Raw genomic sequence first — 22,596 nt, 5'->3', positions numbered from 1 at the left:
CAGTGATATGGACACCAAGTCAGACTGGGAGCAGAGGGAAGGGAGGATGAGGGAAGGGGGGCAACCCAAGCATCGGTCAACGGGGAAAAGTGCAGATAGAAGCGTGACATGGGAAGTAGGAAACACAGGGGGATTTGGGGTGACGAGCACAATCGATTACAACAGTCCAGAGAGTCATCACGCAGTATGGACAACCTGATCCCACACATGCAGAGGCTTAGGGATTTTCCAGGTTGAAGTAAGGGGGAGCCAGCAAAGGCATGTACTGACATTAAAGACGGCAAGAAACCTGATAGGCAGACCAGGCTGACATGAGGGGCGAATGGGGAGATCGGGTTCACACAGTTACACTTACTGGAAAAGGGAGGGAGACAACCTTAATACATACCATGGAAACACATAGACAAAGAAAACTTTAGGTGTATCGTACCCTTGTTAACCGTGGGTGCGGGGAAATGGATATTTGAAATGTAAAGGATGACAGCGGGACAGAAATTAGCATTGGGGGACGTAAAGGGGCTACTCGTGGCAATCCTCAGGGAAGCCGCTGATGACTTATGGAAAAGGGCGGGATACCCAGGAGTAACCACCCAGGGTGATGCGCCATTTGCTAACTGCTGAGCACAAACTGCACGATTTCCCTGCAAGATGCGGAAAACTACCACTAAATTGCCGCATACTTCTGCTGGGAAAATACCAGCCCATTTTAATGCAGGGAGCCATCAAGGAGGTGCTACGAATTATTTAAACGGGGGCATTTATTTGCTTTACTTTCTAGTTCCTGAAAAAGACTAGACATAAAGACCAATGTTAGACCTAAGGCCAACAAACAAACATGCCAAACCCCACACATTCAGGATGACTTAACTTTAGGATGTTATTCTCGATCTAAAGAAAGGCGATTATATGGCAACATTAGATATGAAAGATGCATACTTTCATAATTCAATGTTCCAAGGTCATCACAAATATCTCTATTTCAAAATAGTCCAGACATTTTCCATTCAAAGTACTTCCTTTTGGGATTGCATCGTCACCTTGTTGGTTCACCAATGTGCTAGCAATAGTATCAGCGCAAATGCAGCTTAAAGGAATTCCAATATACCCTTATCTGTACGACTGGTTAATAACAGGAAAGGGCACAAAACATTGCCTACTGCCTAAACTGGAGACAATACATTTACACAGATTGGGATTTTCAACCAACAAATATAAGTCAAGCCTAAATCCAAGCCAAAACCATTCCTAGGAGCAATGGTAGATAAACAGATGGGCATTGTTTATTCCTCGCAGGAAAGAGTGCAAACTCTGCTAGCGCACACTTCACGTTATATGCCTCGTCAGACACTCAATCTTTTCAGCATGATGGGGTCATGAATTTTAATAGTTCCACATGCAAGACTCAACATGCGCCCCATACAAGAACGGCTAGCACAACAGTGGTCTCAGGGAACGGACGATTGGGGAATAGGCGAGTGGTATTATCTAGTGTGGTCAGCAAAAAAATTGTCATTGCAATATAATGGCGAACAAAAGAAGACCTGAAGAAGGGGATACATTTTGTCAACTCTTACATACAAATAACTAACAACGGATGCATCATTGAGCAGATGGGGATGCATTGTCAACACCTCATCATATAGGGGAGGTGGTTCACACAACAAGTAAAACTTCACATAAACGTGCTGGAGCTCCTAGCAGTCAAGATGGCACTGAGCTCTTTTCAAAGGATGTTTTTTCATTGTGTTTTATTGTATTGTGTTTAATAAACCTTACACATCAATGTTTATAAAACAAAAAATAACATAAAAAGGAGAATCTAAAGAAAACACAGACATAACCAATCTATTGGGCCATCACATTTTACCATTAAACATATAACTAGTTAATTTAATCAACAATATACAGTACTTTTAAGAAAAGTATAGCAGTTGTAAAATCATCACAACCCAATTAAAAAAATATATAATGCACAAATCTAATAGTGTCAAAAAACGAGACTGGTTTAAAAGCTAGTATCCACAACCAAAAGTTAGTTTGAAAAAGAATATCCAAGTCATACATATAATGTTAAATATTTCTTACTCCGAGGCAGGAGATTTGGAAACATGATGAAAAGATGCTCCAGTACATTCATTATTGTTAAAGAAGAGACAGTCGCTTCAGCCACAGAATCTTTTGCCTTGTATTGGTTACTTCATGTGTTTAAAGGAGGTTAAGTGTAATCCATAGGAAAGTGTTCCTCCAATTTATATTTGGGAATTTTATACGGTAATTGTTAAATTATGTTGTACATTTTACCTCCCTGCAGCCATGGTAAAAAAAGGTCATAAGGATTTTTGGAGTTGTTGGTGTTGCACTAATCATGATTCCTAGCAGACATTTGGATTGTCAAAGGGCAATATGAGAAGGAATTCAATTTTACATTTACTTCATTTAATGACAATTTTTAGTTGTTTACTCATGAGTTTAGAGCCATGCATTTCTTATTGGCAACCAGTAATTTAAGATCCACTAACATAGAATGATCTGTGAATATGAAGATCGTTCTATAAAAGGAGATTTATTGCCATAAAATCAATGCTTGTTTATGGATTTCATTTATAAAGCGCACATACAACCCGGAGGCATTGAGGCGCTGTTGCAGTTGCAAGTCAGCGAGGCACACTTAGTCATACAATAAAGTATTATTGGAAAGGCCAGGAGCAAAGGTAAAAATTAAATTGGTTACATAGAGACATGGGATTCGCATACATATTGGTCGTACTGTACATACTGAAGTGGGAGAATTGGAGAATGAGGCGTTTATGTTGTAATGATAAGCCAAGTTCAAATGTTAAAACAACCATAGGTACACGTTTGGGTAGTTCCAGCCAGAATATCCAAACTGTTGAATTTCTGATGCATATAACGATGATGCTACTACCTTGTCCTTGTAGAAATGAAGTAAGAGAAGGGTTGAAACTCGTCCCCAAATTTCACATTGATTTTTTTTTTAAAATGTGTGCAGTGAATGGGGTGGGATTTGGTTACTTAGCTGTCTATGATTCCATGAAAAAGCAGGGTGGGCGATGTGCCTCTACTAATACCAAGCCTCTCTGTAGCATTCCAGAGCGAAAGGGTGGGGCTTGAGGTGTTGTCGGGACCCTGATGCCCCACAGGTTTCTGCAGGCACAGCCTTTCTCTGGACCTTTCCTTTTGGGGGGCCTTGCTATGATGTGTTGACAAGCAGCGCGCAAGGAGATGGGGGATGCAGAGAGGGTGCATGGGGTTGGTCAGATATGTTTTTAGCAAGACTAAACATGTGTGTCACTAACCCCTCTGTTGCGCCACTCTCTCTTTAATCCAATCAACACGTAATCCCTGTGTGAGCAACTCTGGGGAAATTCATCACGTTATGACAAAAATACAGTTCATATAAATTCCAAGTACAAAGACTTCTCAAACATTAATATTTTCCTTACGTTGATAGTAATAGCTAGTTTAACTTCGTTTAGGAAGAATGTGACAGATCTGTTAGGGTGATTTAGCTTTAGCGACAACATATCAATTTGTGTTATAGTATATTTTTTGTAGATCGAATAAAAGTGACATAGCCATGAAGAAGCTCGCTAGCCTCCACTAAAATACAGTTGTGGGCTATGCGAAACACGTGTCTGCTGTCAATTTGGAGACAATAAACTCAACACAAGGAATATATGAATGTTTGTGAAGTCTTTGTACTTGGAATTTATATTAACTGTGTTTTTGTCATAACGTGATGAATTTCACAAGAATTGCTCATGCATGGATTACGTGTTGATTGGATTAAAGAGAGAGTGGCGCAGTAGAGGGGATAATGACACACATATTTAGCTTTGCCAGGCTAGTCCTAACAGGTCAGAACTTCACGTCACCCGTGCAGCCCCGTGTTTTGTAAATTAAGGATTTTGTGATATTGGCGGACAGATTATACCCATAATAGCGCAGGGTAGTTAGTCTACCTTGAAGGACCCTGTTTTTTGTTCTTAATAATGATTTTAGCAAGAGGTCTTTTTGTGAAGGTGAACTTGGTTGTAGCCAGAGCCTGGGAGTGGCAAAAATGGTTTGAGGAGTGGAAAGTCACAGGGAGTGATACTGAGCTCACTGGGGAGGGCACAGTGGTGCTATGCTGAGAACTGAGCAGCTGCAGTAAAAAGGATCCCTGTGTGCCAAAACTGAATGGAACTGTGATTGCAAAGGCAACTCCTAGTTGGCCTAATTAATGCAAAACTCCTCCACATTATAATAAATGGTGGAAGGTCCCTTAAGCTAACAAATTGTGCTGTTTTGTTTCATGCCACCAGCGTTGCCAGTTACCGTGCTAACTAGATATTTGATTTCCAACACCCCCCCCCTTTCGCTGTCTTGCTCTTGCGTTATTTTGTGTAGGAAAGGTTTTGTCATATTTGGTGGAGCTTTGCACCACCAAATTGCAGCCAAAGCTAAAGAAAGGTTCAGTAACCCCCAGTACACTAATAGTATTGTGCTATTGACTTTATTGACTTGCAAAATTAGCCAATTTGCAACTTGCCCACAGCAAATCACAATGGGGACCCATCTAAGATGCTTTCTAACTTTGGCTCTGTGAGAAATCAACTTCAAATCCCTCAAGGAGGGTGATTGCTCATCAATCCTAACATCATGAGTTTAAAAACACCATATTGAACCACAGTGATTTGAGAAGTTTTAACAGTAATGTGGCTGTAACTTGTTTTTGTATGAGATGAGGTCTCAAAAGCAGTGTTTTTTCCCCAGAAAACGTTTGAATTGGGCTATGCCACACCATTAGGTTTATTAACATATTTGATAGCATTGCTGCAATATATCGTTTGGGAATTTACACTGAGAGTTGGTGGAAATAAAATGAGATGATGTTGGGTCCAATTAATAACGAGAAGTAAATACCACGTGATCGACCGACTTCTTATGTCTTTCACGTATTTTGTTTGAATAGTCAAAAATGATTTGAGAAACTTGAATTATAATTCATCTGTGTTACTTCTGTGTAGGTGTAGAAAGTACTACCGTGGTCCAGCCCGTCCCACAAAACATCCCTGCTGTCGATCCTTCGGTGTACATTGCTACTTCGAAAGGTAAGAAGAAGATAAACTGCTGGCAAGTACATTTTAATGTTCACCAAAAAACGTAGGTGAGAAAGGAAACCATTTTTTAAGGTTGGATGTTCTTTGATGATCCTACATCTGAGCCCTGCTTTCGCATTTCAGTTAACAGAAATCCTGCCCAATGTAGCACCATTGGATAAAAACCTACCTACCCCCCTCCATGTCTTCCTTCACGTCCACCAATGTAGAAAGTCGTCTTCATCCATACGTTTGTAGGTGGCTTAGATTTATCCGAAAATTATTTCCTATGGTGAAATTGAGTTGTTAGAAAGAATACTGTTGTGCTTCCCCCTAATGGTATTAAAGGATAATGTTTTCGACATCTTGTTGACGAGGCCATTACTACAAGGATCTCCCCATTTGTTACATACACTTGCAAGGGAAGTTTACATAGTGTATAACTTCCATATCCAACGGATGTGGGATGTGACTAGTGCTCACTTTTTTATTTTTTTATTGTGATATGGGTTATTACGATTGTGATATGGTTTATTACTAAAACCTTTCACAAATTTGTTAAACTATAACCAACATAACAATCAACAATAAAATCAACAATTACATTGTTACAATCAATATTAAAACATTTAGTAAAATGTGTCTAAAAATGCAATCATTTCACAAAAAATATGCACAAAGTTAGTATCAGCAATTTGTTACATCCCTCCATTATCCGGTAGTATACAATATAGTCTAAATCGGCAAAATTTGAATGATTAAAAACATTAAAGTGCAAAAAATGCAAATCAAGTTTTTTCACAAAAAAGTGTCAAGTGCTTAATAGACTCACATTTCATAAGTCATGGCTGTAAGCAGCAAAAAGTTATTGACTTGAAAGTGTTGAATCCATCCTAACCACATGGCATTTATCTCAAGATATTTCTATTCCTTCTCTGCTGTTACAGAACAGCACCCACAAAAAGCAAATCAGTCCGTCCCTGCCACTGCAAGTAGCTCCAGACATGGTTTGGTTTTGCCTGGCCTCCTGAGCGAGATGGAGCTTGACACCGAGCCCTGGTCATAACCCTATTGCTTAAACAAAACACCAAAATGTGATTACTAAAGAAATCTTTCAATCTGTTCTAATCATTGGTAATTCCTCTCGCCACCTTACCATTCTATCGCTTTCTGTCCCACTTGTGCCATTACAGAAGAATAAGAAGAGATTGTAGGTGTGGGAAGGTGATTAGTGCGCAAGTAAAATTAGATAATAGTTATGTTATACATCTGAAATACAGTATGCCAGAACGAATACATTGAGAATAATATGCTATTTATTCCAAATTGTGAACAGACGACACGTGTTTCGACCCATTGGTCGTTTTCAAGGCCTAAATCTTGATTCAAAGTACGGGTTTCTGTAAGGACAAACCAGTTCTTTAAAAGTGGAGTTTCCTGATTTCGGATGCGACTCTCAGATCTCGGGGATTGGGCCCCATAATTGTTTCTTTACCGATTACGGGAATCACTGTATTTGCAACTACCCAAGTCTGCTCCCATTTGAAGGGCTATGATTGTGTGCAACCACTTAGTGTGATTAATGAAGGTTTTCTGATCAGTGAGACCAGGCGTAATTTCACTGAGGTCTCAGATTCATCCTATAAATCCTCAAATTCTCATTCCTTGGAATCTACCAGATTATTAGAAAGGAAACTCCACTATTAAAGGACTGGTTTGTCCTTGCAGAAACCCATACTTTGAATCAAGATTTAGGCCTTGAAAACGACCAATGGGTCGAAACACGTGTCGTCTGTTCACAATTTGGAATAAATAGCATATTATTCTGAATGTATTCGTTCTGGCACACTGTATTTCAGATGTATAACGTAACTATTGTCTAATTTTACTTGAGCGCGAGTCACCTTCCCACACCTACAATCTCTTGTTATATATATTTCCAACACTGGTGGATGAGTTGGAGGGAAAAGAGTGATCGCTGCCGGCCTACACCACATCTTTTTGTTATTTAATTTCAGAGTGGTCACGAGCCCACATTACTAATATATTGAATCCACCAACTTTTATTTCTTGCACCATTACAGAAGAGGACCAATCCTACAAAAACAAATCTGGACTCTGCTCACAATGGAAGCACTAAACTCTGAACTGCTAGGACACACGCCTTATACATGGGAATACATGTATATCCCGACTTGTTAAGTGAGGTGCAGTTTGATCCTCTAGGCATATTACTAATCCTGGAGTTAGTGTGCCCTCCAGCCCCCTTTTTATGAACTGGGAAAGTTGTCATGCCCTTCTTGTCAGTGCTGTCACCAAATGTTTCTTGCAGCATTGTCTAGGTCTACCTCTGTCTAGAGCATGAGATCTGGAGGAGTGGGCTTTCCATACACCTTGCAAGTGTTCATGGGCACCTCTATACTACTAGGGCCTGATGCTAGTAATTTGGATATGAAGGAAAGGTTTTGCAAAAAAGTGGCAGAATTCGAGTGTTTAACCATCAGAATTGTTGGCCACCCAGTGGAAAGGGAGGACGCATTCAGAACAATGAGTTTAAAGTTAACTATAACAATTCAAAAAGAAAACGTTCCATGATTCGTTTTTTCTTGCCACTTCATCTCCATATTTAATTACGAAAAATGCAGTCAACTACAGCCGAAATAACCACCCTCGACCAGATTTTAAATTGAAGCACCGATCTGTAGCTTCCCTTTCAAAGGAATTGTTTGCTGCTACAGTCTGAGTTTGTCCCACTATTGGCAACACGACAGCATAATAACTTGCCATTGGACACACAGAAAACTGCATAATGTATAGAAATGTTTTGCATTTTCCTTGAAAATGAAATTGTGCTGACCCTGCTCCGAGTGCCTTTTTGAACACTCCATGTGCGTTCTGAAGGTGGCCCCCAGCCAATGGGAGTGAGCGTAGATTGAGCTTGATTGTCAGATTGCAGTAATGACTAGAGCTACTTCAGTAATATTATTTTTGGACTAACTGCAGAGAGTCTGGATAATTTCAAGAGGTATAATATTTCTCACCTGTTAATGTTTTTGCTTCTAACCTGGTGATAATACTAACTTCATTACTTAGCAACAGTACACATGTAAATGGCAAGTTGCACTAACTCAATGTGCGTAATTTAAAATACACCATGATTTCTCTGAGGTATTATAAGTAGGATGTTTACAAGATGAAAAAGAATGCTTAAAATACCAAAAGGACTTTTAAAGTTTTTCATCGCCTTTTTTACACAGACTATCCTTTGGCATACTTCCTACTGTCACTTGGGCTGGCTGGCCCAGGAGGGGGCCTAAAAAGTGCTCCCTGACAATTATGGCCGCCACACTTCAAGTGCTACCCAACCACATAGCGCGGCCATTATGCAGCCACGCGCCCGTAGTTCCAGTGCTTCTTCCAAGGTATTCTAAACAGCCATCACTGGGAATTGCTTGCGATTTCTTATTAGCCCTCCTTTAGATCCGCTTTCTGCCTTTTCACACGCACCCCTACTCATTCAACCACGTTCCCTTTACCGCGACCCCATCGTATCTTCCCAATTTGTATGTTCCCTGTCCCCCTTTCCTATTCCTGCTTCTCCGTCAGGTTGCCTTTCTTCTTCCGCCATAGGCCAGTGGCACAGTACGCCAATGTCTACCATAACCCCAACACGCTCTGTCTCTAGATGAATAGTTTGCAATACATTGGTGAAAACGACTTCTGAACGGATTACATTCTCTTGTGTTTTAATGAAATGGAATAGTGTTGTAAAGAGAGAGAGAGAGAGAGTGTGCGTGCGCGCGCGCGCGTACAGATGGCAATAGCATTGTGTGCATTCCCAATAAATTGTGTACATTTGGTTGCAGAAACCATGCTGTCTTTACACACACATCCCTATTTCTACATATGCACACGCTTTAAATGTGCAATGTATCTGACTGTTAGCATAGTTCACACATTGATACATTTTAAATCGTCGTATCCTCAAGTTTTACTGAAATATAAACCATATTCAGAGGCAGTATCTGAATCTAAAAACAGTGTTTTGTTTCTCTTTATTACCAGGGCCGCAAGCAGGAGTAGACTCTCCCGTTTACTATAGGGTAAATTGTGGTCCTCTTTCAGCTGACACTCATTCTCACTGGCATTTTTGTCAACTAAAACAAACCTGGCATCTCCCGAGGGCATGCCATTTTCTTTGTCCAGGGTGGTGCGTTAAATTTCCCATTTTGTCGTTTTTCAGCGCAGTTCTGCAAGTTGAGTTCTCTGCCCCTGCTGAGCTGCCCATGTCCTGAATACATTTTTTTTTAAAAAAAGTAGTAGTGGAAACATGTACTGGCCTGCACCCGGCTCCCCACAAAGCCCCATCGCCACGCTCCCTCCCGCAAATCAAACCCCCAAACAAACCTGCTGTTTAAGGAATTGTGCAGTTCAGTGCACTGAAGTGCAAGTTTCAACTTCTTCCTACACTTTTATTTTAAAACGATACCGTTCTTGAATGGTCTCTTTTTAAAATAAAAGTACAGGAACAGTGAAACTTAAAAAATAGAGGAGCATCACTCTCCCAGATTTCCCCCCCAACCCCCCCACTTCAACCACTGCCCTATGTGCGTATACAGGCTTCAAGTGGCTAGTGCCTTTTTGGAGTGAGAAGTCATCCGGATAATGCCGTACTGTACATCCTAAAGCCCCAACGCATTACTACTATCATTGCATGAGATTTCTCTATAAATCCAAGGATCAATGTCCTGGCCATCTTTAAGCACTGTTCATTCTCCAGTATGTCCTTGATCCTTAAACTTTCAGTTTCTCTCTCAAGCAAAGTTGTTACTGTCACTTATCCTCCCTTGGCTGTATCGTGCGTCATGTTCCCCCATAGTAATGTCTCGTACTCCATTACCTTATCACTCTATTTTTCTTTCGTGTTGCAGCTTGTCACTTACAAACTGTCCTTATGCCATTCAGCATGGGTCCTATGCAGGGGGCTCAGAGAGCCAAAAGAAGAAAATAAGCTTCAGAAACACCAAATACTTCAAAACATTCTATATGGATTAGAAAGTGGGCAGAATTTCATTGGCAGTAAGCTGGTGGCTGTACGAGAACAGCAACTCTGTGTTAGTTAATTCATCTTTTATTATGCGCTTAACACCGGAGAGCAGTCTGTAATCGCGGGACCGGTATTCCAACCTGTCTGTATTTTCTTGCTTCCAAGACAAACACGTTGCCCCTGAGCTATCCTCCCAGACCAATATAAAGTAGTGTTTTACAGAATGACAAGAGTATTATTGGATGTACACAGGAACAAACTTGTGAGTAGATGGACAACCTACTGCTGAACTGTTTCCAAATGTTTGAGCCCCCAGAAAAAGGTGGGTGGAATGCCGCCCCCGAAAGGATTTTTTCACCTGTCCGAATTTACACTTAAATTAAGGGAAGAGTCCACGTGTCGAAACTCTTTAAATTTAACAATGAAGGTGTGAAAAAAAGACTCAGTGAAATCTGTGCTGAAGGAAGTAAGGTGAGCATTTGAAGAAGGGTGGGTTGGGACTATCTAAGAGGGGTATGAGAAACAAATTGATGATAAACGTACCTCACAATAGAGAAAACCAGTGAAAGAAGAGTGCGGAAGTGTAAAGAAGTAATATGTGAGGCCTCACTGTACTGTGAATCTAAAATCAACAGGGCTCCGAGCGGCGGCTTAACACAAGGTGTGGGGGCCTTCCACACCCAAACTGCATAGCAACAAATCACGGGTCAGGCCACAATCCGGGCATGCCTGGACCACCACGCATGTGCAATGTGCACGATGATCATGCTGGTGCGGGGAAACGCAGTGCAGAGCACTAGGTGAAAGATAGAAGTGTGTGTTTTAATCAAACCTTAAATCTTTCACCTAGCATAGAAGCAAAGGAGGTGCACCTGGGCCCCGAATCCTGATGCCCAAATGTACCAGCCAACTCTGTGTGTGGCTATTCATATTATGCGCAGTAATGATATATTACCATAAGAAAATCTGTTCATGCTGGCTCTGCCAGTGTATGCCAGTATCCTCATGTATCCTTTTCACATTTCCCTTTATGGCAGTAAAACTCTCCTCCCTCAAGAAGAAGACATGTTATGCCAAATTGCTTGCCCAGCCCCTGCACCACCATGTGAGATTACTCATATTGACTTTGCCCTCAATGCCAGTAATACATACAATGCTACATTAAGTAACCATTTCCTTGTTTGGCTGCACGTATGCCTCCACCCAATATGTAAGAACCCTCATCATGTGCACTTTGCCATTAACACCAGCAAAGCATGCAATGCCACAGTAAGAAAACATTTACTTGCTGACTGCACAAGTGCCCCTACGCTCTGAATGTAAGAACACCCATTGTATTGGCCTTTCCTCTTATGTGAGTAAAAACTGCATGCCAAAGAAAGAACATTTTAAATCTGCCTGCCCAATTGTTCTATAATCCCCTACCCATCCTCCATGTTATAACATTCATCAAGCAGGCCTTGCCCAAAAATACTAGTAAAACATGTAAGAATACATTCATGATCCAATGCCCCTTGCTTGGGCCCCAGCCATGCATGCAAACATTAATTCCCGTTCACCCACAAGCCACTAGCATGGTGACGGATGGTAATTGAGTTAATTGGAGGGGTGTAGAAATTTCCCACAGATATGACAGAGCATGCAAATGTAGCCAGGGAGTCTGAACCAACCAAAGGTGGTTCAGGTGGGAAGGATTCCCTTCTTCATGGAGAAATATTTTTAAATAATGTGTTAAAACCCATTAACCCATTTTTTTTTATACAGCACACTTTCTGTGAAAAATTAGGTAAAAATAACAGACAGTTTGCAACTGATTTAATCCCAAAATCCAATAGATGCAATTCACAAACGGTGCACAGGAGCATTTCCATGATGCCTTTGCCCACAGTATATGGCAGTATTAAAATATGTTTACGCTGGCTGTGCCCTTACATGTAATTTTTGGCAGCACCTCTGTATATGCCAGTATTCACGTATCAGAACATACTCATTTTTGCTTTGCGCAGTGAAGACAGGCAAATGAATGTGTCATTCATTACTTAGGCCCCTACCCTGTCGTGATGCTATAGAAACGGAAGATGCACATCACTTATGGCATCTGACCTTCCCAACCACCATACCGCAGGTGGGAGAGACGGTACTCATTGAGACAATCCTACCGCAGAGGAATCGCAGAAGCGTTGAATCGGAAAACTATGGAGGATATGAACATGCTGTGATCAAGAGGACATAAGCAAGTAACGTCTCTGCTGAATCCTGACAAACATAGGTGCATTAGACCCGAAATACATACGCATCCACCACAAAGATAGACGAACAATAGGTCAAACCGCACTTGGACAAGAAGAATATCCTTGCATACAATAAGTTTGAAAACATATACTCTAAATATGCTGAAACGCAAGATCCACAAGAATACACATGCATCTTGCTTAATGCAGAAACGTAACAAGTGAATGGCCATGCAAAATGAGATGGATGGTGCACCACGTTCGGGTGAATGGGAAACATTGAGAACCCTTGAAGCTGTTGGGGCACCTGGTTCGCTGAGTTAGCAGAAAAGCCAAATCCGAACAGCTCAGACAATAGATATAGACAATAAATGGCAGTATCCCTGCATACAAATGTATTCCTGTTGTCTTTGACTTTCAAAATGTCATGACACAATAAGAAATTATGTCCAAACTGGCTGCATTAAATTGCTAGTCTACCCATGTAATAAGACTTGGTATGTAATAACATATCATGCTTGCTTTTTCATGGATGGCTGCCCAGTAAAACATATCATGCCAGAGTAAGACATCACTAGACTGGCTGCACCCAAATGGCAATCTAGCCAGGTAATAGTTTAATATGCTTGCAGCCTGCTTTATCATAGATGGATGCCCAAAACAGCACTCTCCCCTGCCACTAAATGCCACCCCTCACTCCCTATCGTAGGGAAGGCATGGTCTCACAAGTATCACACTGATACAATGGATACAATTTGGAAAACCTTTATTGAAAATATTGGGATCGGACAAACTCCTAATTTGCCCTTTAACTAGGATGGCAGTAGTCTCGACCATCAAATGATAAACAAATCAGTCCTAGTGGCGTCAGTCAAATCAAAATGGCAAACGCTAACTGTGAGAAACCCCGGAGATCTGTCATCCAGGTGGCCAGGACCCAGCCATCGCTTTTGGATCCAGTTCCTGGGGGTGGATCAGTGCAGGAGGATCACCTGGATGAGGGGTCTTCGGGGAGTGAGACTGGGACACCGGATGGTGAGATGCGGTATCCCCTTCCCTGTAAATGCCTTTTCCCCATCCTACCAGGTAGGATACTTAGGAGCTCAAACCCCTACCCCTTTCCTGACACAAACACTTTCTTACGGACTGCTCACTGTGAGAAAACGGACTAACACCCGAGCTGTATACATGACATGTCAGAGTCAGGCAATTAATGATCATTACACACACCTGACTTCGATCACACTTCCCCATACTGATAAAAGGCGTAGCACGAAAGCATACTCTGAGCAAGGCAAAGCACACAAGGAAGCAACAGTTCCAAGATGGCAGTTTAATACGAGGAGAAAGACGGCAAGACCAGAGATGGTTACAATGAGGGAAGTGTACTTGACCTGAATCCAACAAAAAAACGCTACTTTCACGAGCCTCTGAGAATAAGAAACCTAAGACGTGGAATTAAAGATGAAGAAACATGCATTGTCTGTCGGAGGTACCCGGCACTCTCCTGTGTCAATAGGCAAGGAGGAGCAGTTGCCGCTGTTGTTCGTATAGTAAAGTCAGCACAGCCGGTGAGTCGGGGAGACTGATAGCACACCGGTCTGTGTTAGAACCAAGGCTGTAAGCAGCAACATTGTCTGAAGAAATCTGAAGAGAACAGTGTGCGAAGCGTATGTTATGAGCAATGCAAATATAATTGAACATCAAAGAAGCGGCTGAACTTTTGAAGCCAAGATATAAAACCAGAGTGGTCCGGCACCACATGGGTGCTCATTCGAAGGTCTGTTAGGTATCCAACTGAGAGGTGGAAAAATGTAAATTGTGTAATCAAAGTGGTCCTGCAATGGGTCAAGCTAAATCCTGTGCACATTCAAAAGTCTTCAATAGCTAATACGAACTGCAATTGGTCTGAGCCCGGCTGAGGGAGACTGATTGTGTAAGAGGAAGGATCTGAGACTGGCTGAGGGGGATCCAGGGGGAACCATGAGTCACCGGAGAAGGACTACTCTCTAAACATTGGAGAAGGGGATCTGAGCCCGAAAGAGGGTTCACCAAAGTAACGATTGTGGTATAAAAACGAATCTGAGCCTGGCTGAGGGGAATCCAGGGTGAAGAGTGAATCACCTGACTTGAGCACTTGTTAAAGGATAGGAACCTTTCCATTTGTTATTGGTGCATCAGGCCCTCTGAATCAAGAGACTTTGATAACTTGGCACAGAAGGCCCCTGATGCTGGTAAATGGAACTGTATCCTCGTTCTGAAGAAGCCTGAGCGTGTGGTATGCTAGAGTGAACCGTCTTTTCCTGTGCTTAAAACGTGGGGAAGGAAGGCCAACATCCTCAACATCCGGACATATCATTTTTGGGAACACTTCTTTCTTTTTCATGAACACTACCCCACACTATTTGTATTTTGAGGTAAGGATTGGCAATATTTTGTGTTTTGTTTATGCGCCCTTTTATTTTGACAAGACTCCACTAGGACTGCATTATTATTATTTGATGGTCGTAGCTTGCTCCCATCTGTAGATTTAGGATTAGATAGGCGTTTATGACACCATTGTTGAAGTTCAATAAACACCCTTGAACTGTAGTGCCTTGTGTCTGTCTTACTATTGATACAATGCCTTCCTTACATAACAAAACCTAATGCCTGCCCTATTTTATATAAAAAGTGTAAAAGGAGAAATGTATGCAAAAGGAAAAATTTGGTGTTCAAAAGAATAAAGGTATTTGAACCAGATCTCCTCCTTAAGTTACAACTCACGGAGTAAGGCTGTCCCTGTAGGCAGGATGACACTCCGGCTTGGTTTCTAACACTCTTAGCAGTTGCAAACCGTGGATTGCGCCCGCCTGGCCTTTCACATTAAAGTCTTTTTCTCTAATTTTTCAAAATTGTATTTCCAACTTAAAGTTCACAAAGCTCCCTCTCTGCCTGGCTCAGACCTTACAGCACACAGTTCACAGTGGTCTCCCTTTGCCTGGTTCAGGCCTCTCACGTCACAGTTCAACACAAACTTGCAAGGGGCTCCCTCCCCCAAGTTTACTGTACTTCAGGTCTCCCTCAATCAGGCCCTGACTCCTGTTGAAGACGTTTGAATGTGCGTGGTGCTTTTACCATACCATCGCAGGACCACTTCGACTCAAAGTTCACGGTTACTTTAACTTAATTTGCTTTATAACTTCAAACAATGTACCTTTCACTGAGACTTTTGAATGGGCTACTTCCTTTTGCCGGACTACTCAGTTAGTAAGTATCGCGCTAATCTCACAGCTGCTTTTTACTTGAAAGTTCATTCACAGGTCTGCCTTTCTTCGCGTCTCCTCCACACACGTGCAGCCTTTCCTTGTGATACAATGTTGCTACTTCATTCGCTTTAACACACGGTCTCTCATGATGCATGCCAGCTCACCCGCTGTGTGCTTTTCTTTCTTGTTTTGCTATTTTCAATTATTCAGGAATCCAGGTTTGTACCACAGGCCTGGCCTCACCTGCCCAACTCTGCCGTTCACCCTTAAGGGTCGCTGGCATCCTTGGAACACAATGCAATTTTCCCTTATTGGATCTGGCCTTCTCCATGTGTCTTTCGCAGACTCTCCTATTCAACAACCTCCAGTAGGGAAGCCTTGGGGTTTTCCTCCCGCTGCTCTTATCCCTTAGTCCGTTGAGTGTGTTTTTAGGAGTTGCCTTTTATTCATGTGAGGAGAGCCAACTGTTATCAGGTGTATGCACTTAGTGTAAAGTGCCCGACATTGCCTGACCCGATTAACGGGAGATGTCCAGTATGATGTGAGAGAGTTAGTCTGGTTACTCTGTCACCCTCTTCTTCGGCCCAGTGTTTGTGTAAAAAGGTAGTATTGGGACCTCAGAGCATCCTAAAACATAGGATCGGTTGGATAAACAAATTCCAGATGGAATACTGTGTTTCACCATCACCTATCGCACCTCCACTCCCTGAAGTCCCCTCAGTTGATCCTCCCTCACTAGTGAACCCCCAAAACCTGGATCCAAAATCGATGGCCGTGTCCTGGCCACCTGGATGACAAGTCCCAAAGGACTAGCGGGTAAGACACCCTTTGGTTTCTCACACTACCCTTCACACCCCACCTGGTCCTTAATGCCATCTCGCATGCAGACACCCCGTCACACAACATTCAGTCTCTCATTGACTCTATTCAGACTGGCTTCCATACACTAAACACTTGTTCATACACACATGCGCACACATCCAGCATACTCTCGCGCAATGACATACATTCCATAATTCACCCTTACATGCATGCATGCATGCACACATACCTGCAAGCATCCATCATACATGTGAAACACGCTAGCTCGCATGCACGCACACAGAAAGATTTTCTTTTTTTTAACCTACTGTGTTCCGGTGGTATGGGACTACTCTCCAGGCAGGCACCTGGCTCCCTGAGCTCTGCCACGCTGACAGGAACCAGAAAGCGGGGAAAACCCCTGCTTCCTGACATGCAGAGAGGAGCCGAGCACCTGAAAAAGAGAAATGTTGTAGTTATGCAGCAAAATGGAGGATCCATCGCGCTGCGCCACCCAGAACATTTATTTCTTCACGCTCCAACTTCTGAAAGAAAATATTTCTTTCAAAAGCTTCTGGGGCCTCCCCCAGGACATGTTGTTGGGGAGCCCCCTGCACTGCAGGGACTGCGGGAGCCCCCATTATGCCAGTGGCTCAGAGGTTTTTGAAGTCAACAGAATGGCAGAAGCCATCAGAGTTGATGGAGCAGCAAAGTAAGTATCCATTTACAATTAAGAAACTAAGCTCTAAACAGGAGGCAGGCGAAGGCCTGTAAACCCCAGAGCTCAGGGGGGTCACTAAGTGTTACTGTGAGTGCTGGAGGGGTGACCCAGATAATGCACAAACTGGTCAAGAAGGGAAAGACCTGCTTGGCAAAGTAGAACATGAGTGAGAGGAAGACCAAGAGGAGTGGTTAGAGAGGCAGAAAATACTTTTGGAAAAAGGGATGGGATCAAAGAGTTTTTTTTTTTTCCTATTGCGGTTTCCTCTTTCTGCTGCTCCTTGCACTACACTGCACTCGTTCATTGCATGACATTTGGCTACAGGAAGACACAGGCCTTACCTCACCACTCCAAAGAGTACCCTCATATAAGGCCGGTTGCTGACATTTATGGTGTGAAAAATTTAAGGGTCTTTCCCAACCTGCTGCCCGGGAATCTTCTACAGAGGTGGCCAGGGGAGGGCCATCGCTTTTGGATCACCACGCTGGGGGCGGACATGCGATGAAGGATCACCTGGTTAGAGAGTCCTCTGGGATTGGGGAGGGAATACCTGAAGGTGAGACATGGTATCCCCTTCCTTGACAGTGACCTACCCAACCCCCTTCATAGGATGTATTAAGACACACACTCTAACTTTCCCCAAATATGACTCGAGTACTGTGATGAAGAGGAGGAAGTCAAGAGGAGTGCAGACATCCTATGAGAAACTCCACTATGGTACTGGGACGAGGAAGATGCAGATTAAGGCACATCAACATCTTAATTTGCCTCATCCCACTAACCAGGACAGGCAGGGTCAGGCAATTGACATCAACCATGCCCACCTGCAGCCGGTCAGGTGCTCAGGATAGTCTAAAAAGCACCCAAGCAATCAATGGAATGAACGTGTTGGGAGGAGAGCTGTGGAGCTGTGGCTGCCCAAGTGGTCATGGGCAGCCATGACTCCACAGCTCCCCTCCCAACTCTGCCGAGATGCCCCGAGGGTTTTGTGAGGAACTCATGGTGACAACAGTAAGACAGACACAAGTGATCACAGTTCAAGGGGGTTTATTTTAACTGTATGCAGGGTGGAAAAACTCCTAATCTAAACCGAAATTTAAGATGGGAACAAGCGTTGACCATCAATTGAAAAATAAAGCGGTCCCTGTGGCGTCGTGTCAAATAATAAAGGTCTATGCTAAAAAAAAAAAAAAAGATTGCCAAGCCTCACAACGGATACAAAAAGAGTGTGGGATAGTTTTTAAGAAAATAAAGAAGTCTTTGTAAATAATATGTCGGGATGCACTAGCTTGGAACTCCTTCCCCACGGGTAAGATGGGAGCTTGGAGCACAGCACACACACTCCAGCTTTCCTTAACAGTTTCAATGTCAGCAATTGGGTCCAACGATGGCCAAGTCTCGTTTCTTCCTGAAAGTCTCTTGCCTTCGAGGGCCTGAGATATTAAGAAAACAAACAAACACAAAAGCTCTCCTTGCAGTTAACGTTGGGTGAAAATTTCACCCTTGGGTCCCGCTCTACTGGGGATGACCCTTCAAAAACAGTTCCTCTTCTCAATGGGTTTTGGGTGATGACTTCACCCCTGTACCTCCCTCTGTCAAGCTCGGACCCGTCTCGGCGGTTGGCCTCCCTCTGCCGGGTTCCTTATGGCTTCCTACTATGGTTCTCACAAATGACTGTTCAACAGTTCGCTGTGTACCTCCCTTTATCAGGTTCACTTGATCAGGGTGATAACGGCTCACCCTTGAGTCCACCTCTTCTGGGCTGACCCTTTTTTGACAAGCTGGACATTTTCTCTTTCTTACACTGAATCTTGGTTTCTCTCCCCCGACGGGCTCGGATTCGAAAATGACCAGCGGGACAGTGTACTTCTCCTGTCCCCTCCTTAACGTCTCAATGTTTTTTCAAACAGTTCATAGTGGACATTCCTTGCCTTTGTCAACACACTGTTTCTTGGGACTTTAGACTTTGCCCCTTCTCGTTAGCACCCCCTCTCCTGGGTTCACTCTTGCCAACTTCACATTCACTTTCTCTTCCCCTTTTTACTTTCACCATGCTGGATTCACTTCCCTTACTTTCTCAAGTTTGTAGATCAAAGCCTTTCAATTGTATGAGGATTTTAGTAGACCTTCAGCTTCAGTATGACCACTTTGACCTCCTCTGGCAACTCTCCTAGAGCCTTCTGGTTTCTGTATTTTCACTTGAACGGGGATCGACCAGAGTCTCTCGAAGCAACACCCAAGTGGTGCCGATTCCCGCTGTAGCTGCTCTCACCTCAACACTTTTACAGTTCTTTCATAGTTCAATGCAGTTCAAACTAGACACTTTGAATTCCTTATTCAATAGAGCCCGGCTTTTATCGGTTCTCCCCTCGACTCAACAGCTGTGTTGAACTGCTTGGCTTTCTGCATTATTGGAGTCAAGGCCGATACCACGGTAGCAGGAGTTTCCCTCGCTCCCGCTTATCAGCGTCGACATGCTCCTTGTACCGTTGGCATCTGTTGCAAGATACTTGTGCTATTGTCCGTGCTCTTAGGTTCTCCTCCATGGAGTTCTGCTGGTCTGGGACGAAAAAGGCAAAGTAACTTCTCCCCTCGCCACCCTCTCGCTTCCCGCCGCCTTTCCCCTTCTTTTCAACTGCCGCCCTTGGTTCGACGTCTCATCATGCTGTCAGCCATGCTTGTAGTGTGCTGTCTCGCTCCACCTTTTATTCCCAGGCTCCCCTACCTAGGTGATATTTCCCACTCATCTACCTTCATGGTCGGGATAAGAGAAGTTCCTCCCTTTCTTGGCCACCTGAATAAGGGACTCTTGAGGTTTGTTAGGGGAGATGCCCTTGGGTATTTCACAGTTTGCATGTGGGAGTGCCCTACAACCGCGTGGCTAGAAGCCGCTGCTTCAGCTTAAAAAAAATATCTGGAGAAGGGAGCCAGGAGGTGTGATAATCCCTTTTTATAGTGCATATGCCAAGTGCTCGTTCCTCTGGCTCAGGTCCACAGGGATAAAAGGTGGAGCACCAGAGCACAGGACGAGTAAGGCAGACCACACAAAATGAGAGCGAACACAGCACAGCAGTTCAAAAAGGCGAAAGACGGTGAATACTGAGGGGGTTACAAGGGGAGGAGTAACCTTGCCCTTTTGTATCGAGGCCTGTGAAACCTCAGCAGGCGGAAGCATAAGACCGTGAACAAAGGCCAGCATGTTTAGCAGTGGATGCCAATAGTACACAAGACCCTCCTCTGCTGATAGCCAAACCAGGGAGAGACGCTGGTCTCCGTGGTACCAACCTTGACTCAAAGCAGAAGAAAGCCAAGCAGTTCATCACAGCCGGTGAGTCGAGGGGGAATCGATAAGAAACCGGGCTGTGTTGAATGAAAAGTAGCAGACTGATAATTTGAACTTTAGAAAGCTTAAAGGAACGTGAGGGGAAAGTCTGTAACAGAGGCGTCCGAAACCACGTGGGTGCTCACACAGAAAACTCTGGTCAATTACCCAAAGGTAGAGACTACCATAACCAGACGGCCTTGGGAAGAGGGTTAAATTGGTCATACAGGGGTCTTGTAAAATCCTCTGTACCGTTGAAAGTCTTTGACAGAGTGTGAAGAAGGGGGAAGTGAATCCCGCATGGTGAAGATTAGCAAGAGTGAACCCGGTGGAGGGATGCTAACGGGAAGGGGCAAAGTCTAAAGTCCCATAGTGAACTGTTTGGTAAAAGTTGGCAAGAGCGAACCCGGCAGAGGGAAGCCGACAACCATGGGCAACACCCGATGAACTGTTTAAAAACACATTGAAATCCGTGAATGCAAGAATAGCCACAGTGAACCCGAAGGAGGGAGGTGAACGCCAAAAGAGGTCCGAACCAGAAAGAGGGAGATCCGGGGTGGAAAGTTATCACCCAAAGTGCATTGAAAAGCAACTGTTTAATCGATTGGTTGAATACAGTTTGGTGAAGGGTCTATGCCTGGAAGAGTGGGACCCAGGGGTGCAGCCGTCACCCGAAGTATATGTGGAACAAAACTTTGTTTTTATTTGTTGAATGCATGAGGCCGTCAAAGGCAAGAGACTTTTATTGAAAGGAGACTTAACCATCGAAGAACCTGATAGCGGAACCGGAACTGTTAGATCATGCTGAGAAGGCTTGAGTGTGTGCTGTGCTCCAAGGTCCCACCTTGTCCCGTGCTGAAAATGTGGGGAAGGGAGACCCCTGTCAATCACATTCCGACTTATTATTTGTGAACACTTCTTTCTTTATTGAAGCCTTATCCCACATTTTTTATGTGATTAGTTGTAAGGAATTGGCAATAGGTTTTTCTTCATAAAGGCCCTTCTATTTTGACATGAAGCCACAAGGACTGGCTTAGTTTTCATTTGATGATCAATGCTTGCTCCCATCTTAGAGTTAGGTTTTGTATAGGTGACCCCCCTCCACTGCACTTACAGTTTAATAAACACCCTTGAAATGTGATTACTTGTGTCTGTCTTTACTGTTGCCAGTTGCTTACATGTCCCCCAGGTAGGAGGCTGATCCAAAATGGCTGCAGGGACCCCACAAGAAGAACAGGAGAGCTCAAGCAAAGTAAGGCACCTGGTTGCGGGACCTGTGGTGGGTGGACCATGCGCTCTGACAACTCTGCTATGACAGCGGAGTCTTAGCTATGGAAGAAAGCTATATGAGGTACAAAAGCTGCAAACTAAAAGGACTTGGTTTAGAGTGGTGAAGGGAGTCCCACCAGAAACCAAGGAAAGGGTTACATTTTTCTAGTAGTGTGAAAACAAAGAGAAAATATCGAGGCTGAGTACCCCCAAAAGGGAATACACCGAACACGGGTTACAAAGGAACACACAAATATCTTTATTTTATACTGAACAGTTTCAAAGGACGAAAGTAACGGATAGCTATCGGCCCTCAGTACAACACAACGAACTCCAGCGTGGTTCGGTGTGCTCAGTGAGTGGGACTGTACATTAGAATAGTCGCACCTTATATACCTTTGAAAACATGTTGTCCAACCCCACTGTGGGTTAATATTCATTAATACATTACAGATCTAGGGTTCGTGCCGAGTTCACACATCTATACGTTTAGGGTTTTACTTTTAATGTATTCACCAACAAGCCTCAATAGCTACAGTATACTTTAGGATTTCTTATAGAGACCTTCTCAAACATCTATACAATGTAGTCAAACAAGTGTTCACATTTCAGTATTTGAATGCATTGTTCGTAACATATGCTCGCGGATTACCTTCATTGGCTCAAGTAATCCTTTACACACAGGTCAACGAAGGACAAGGTCTCAGTTCATGACCCTAACAAGTGGCCTGCAGGCAAGTTACACATTAGTTTATACATAGAGGTCAAGATGGCCATGTTACATTTTCGGAATGAAACTGTCCACCCCTCTAGCTCACAGGGTGACTTTGCAGAGGGAACCTAAAATGGCGCTTT

At 43.4% G+C, this 22,596-nt stretch overlaps 1 protein-coding gene across 2 annotated transcripts in view; it reads left to right on the top strand.

The window, feature by feature from the left end:
• VTA1 (vesicle trafficking 1) overlaps positions 1 to 22,596 on the top strand; it is a 673,843-nt gene that overhangs the window by 588,328 nt on the left and 62,919 nt on the right. For both annotated transcript variants that reach the window (XM_069606814.1, XM_069606813.1), the window contains exon 7: positions 5,031 to 5,114. In XM_069606814.1, coding sequence (XP_069462915.1) covers positions 5,031 to 5,114 — 84 coding nt within the window. The remainder of the gene's footprint in view (positions 1 to 5,030; positions 5,115 to 22,596) is intronic.

Source organism: Ambystoma mexicanum, chromosome 4p, assembly GCF_040938575.1.
Source record: "Ambystoma mexicanum isolate Mex_15411 chromosome 4p, UKY_AmexF1_1, whole genome shotgun sequence".
Lineage (NCBI taxonomy): Eukaryota > Metazoa > Chordata > Amphibia > Caudata > Ambystomatidae > Ambystoma > Ambystoma mexicanum.
This window is presented reverse-complemented; position numbering and strand designations above follow the sequence as displayed.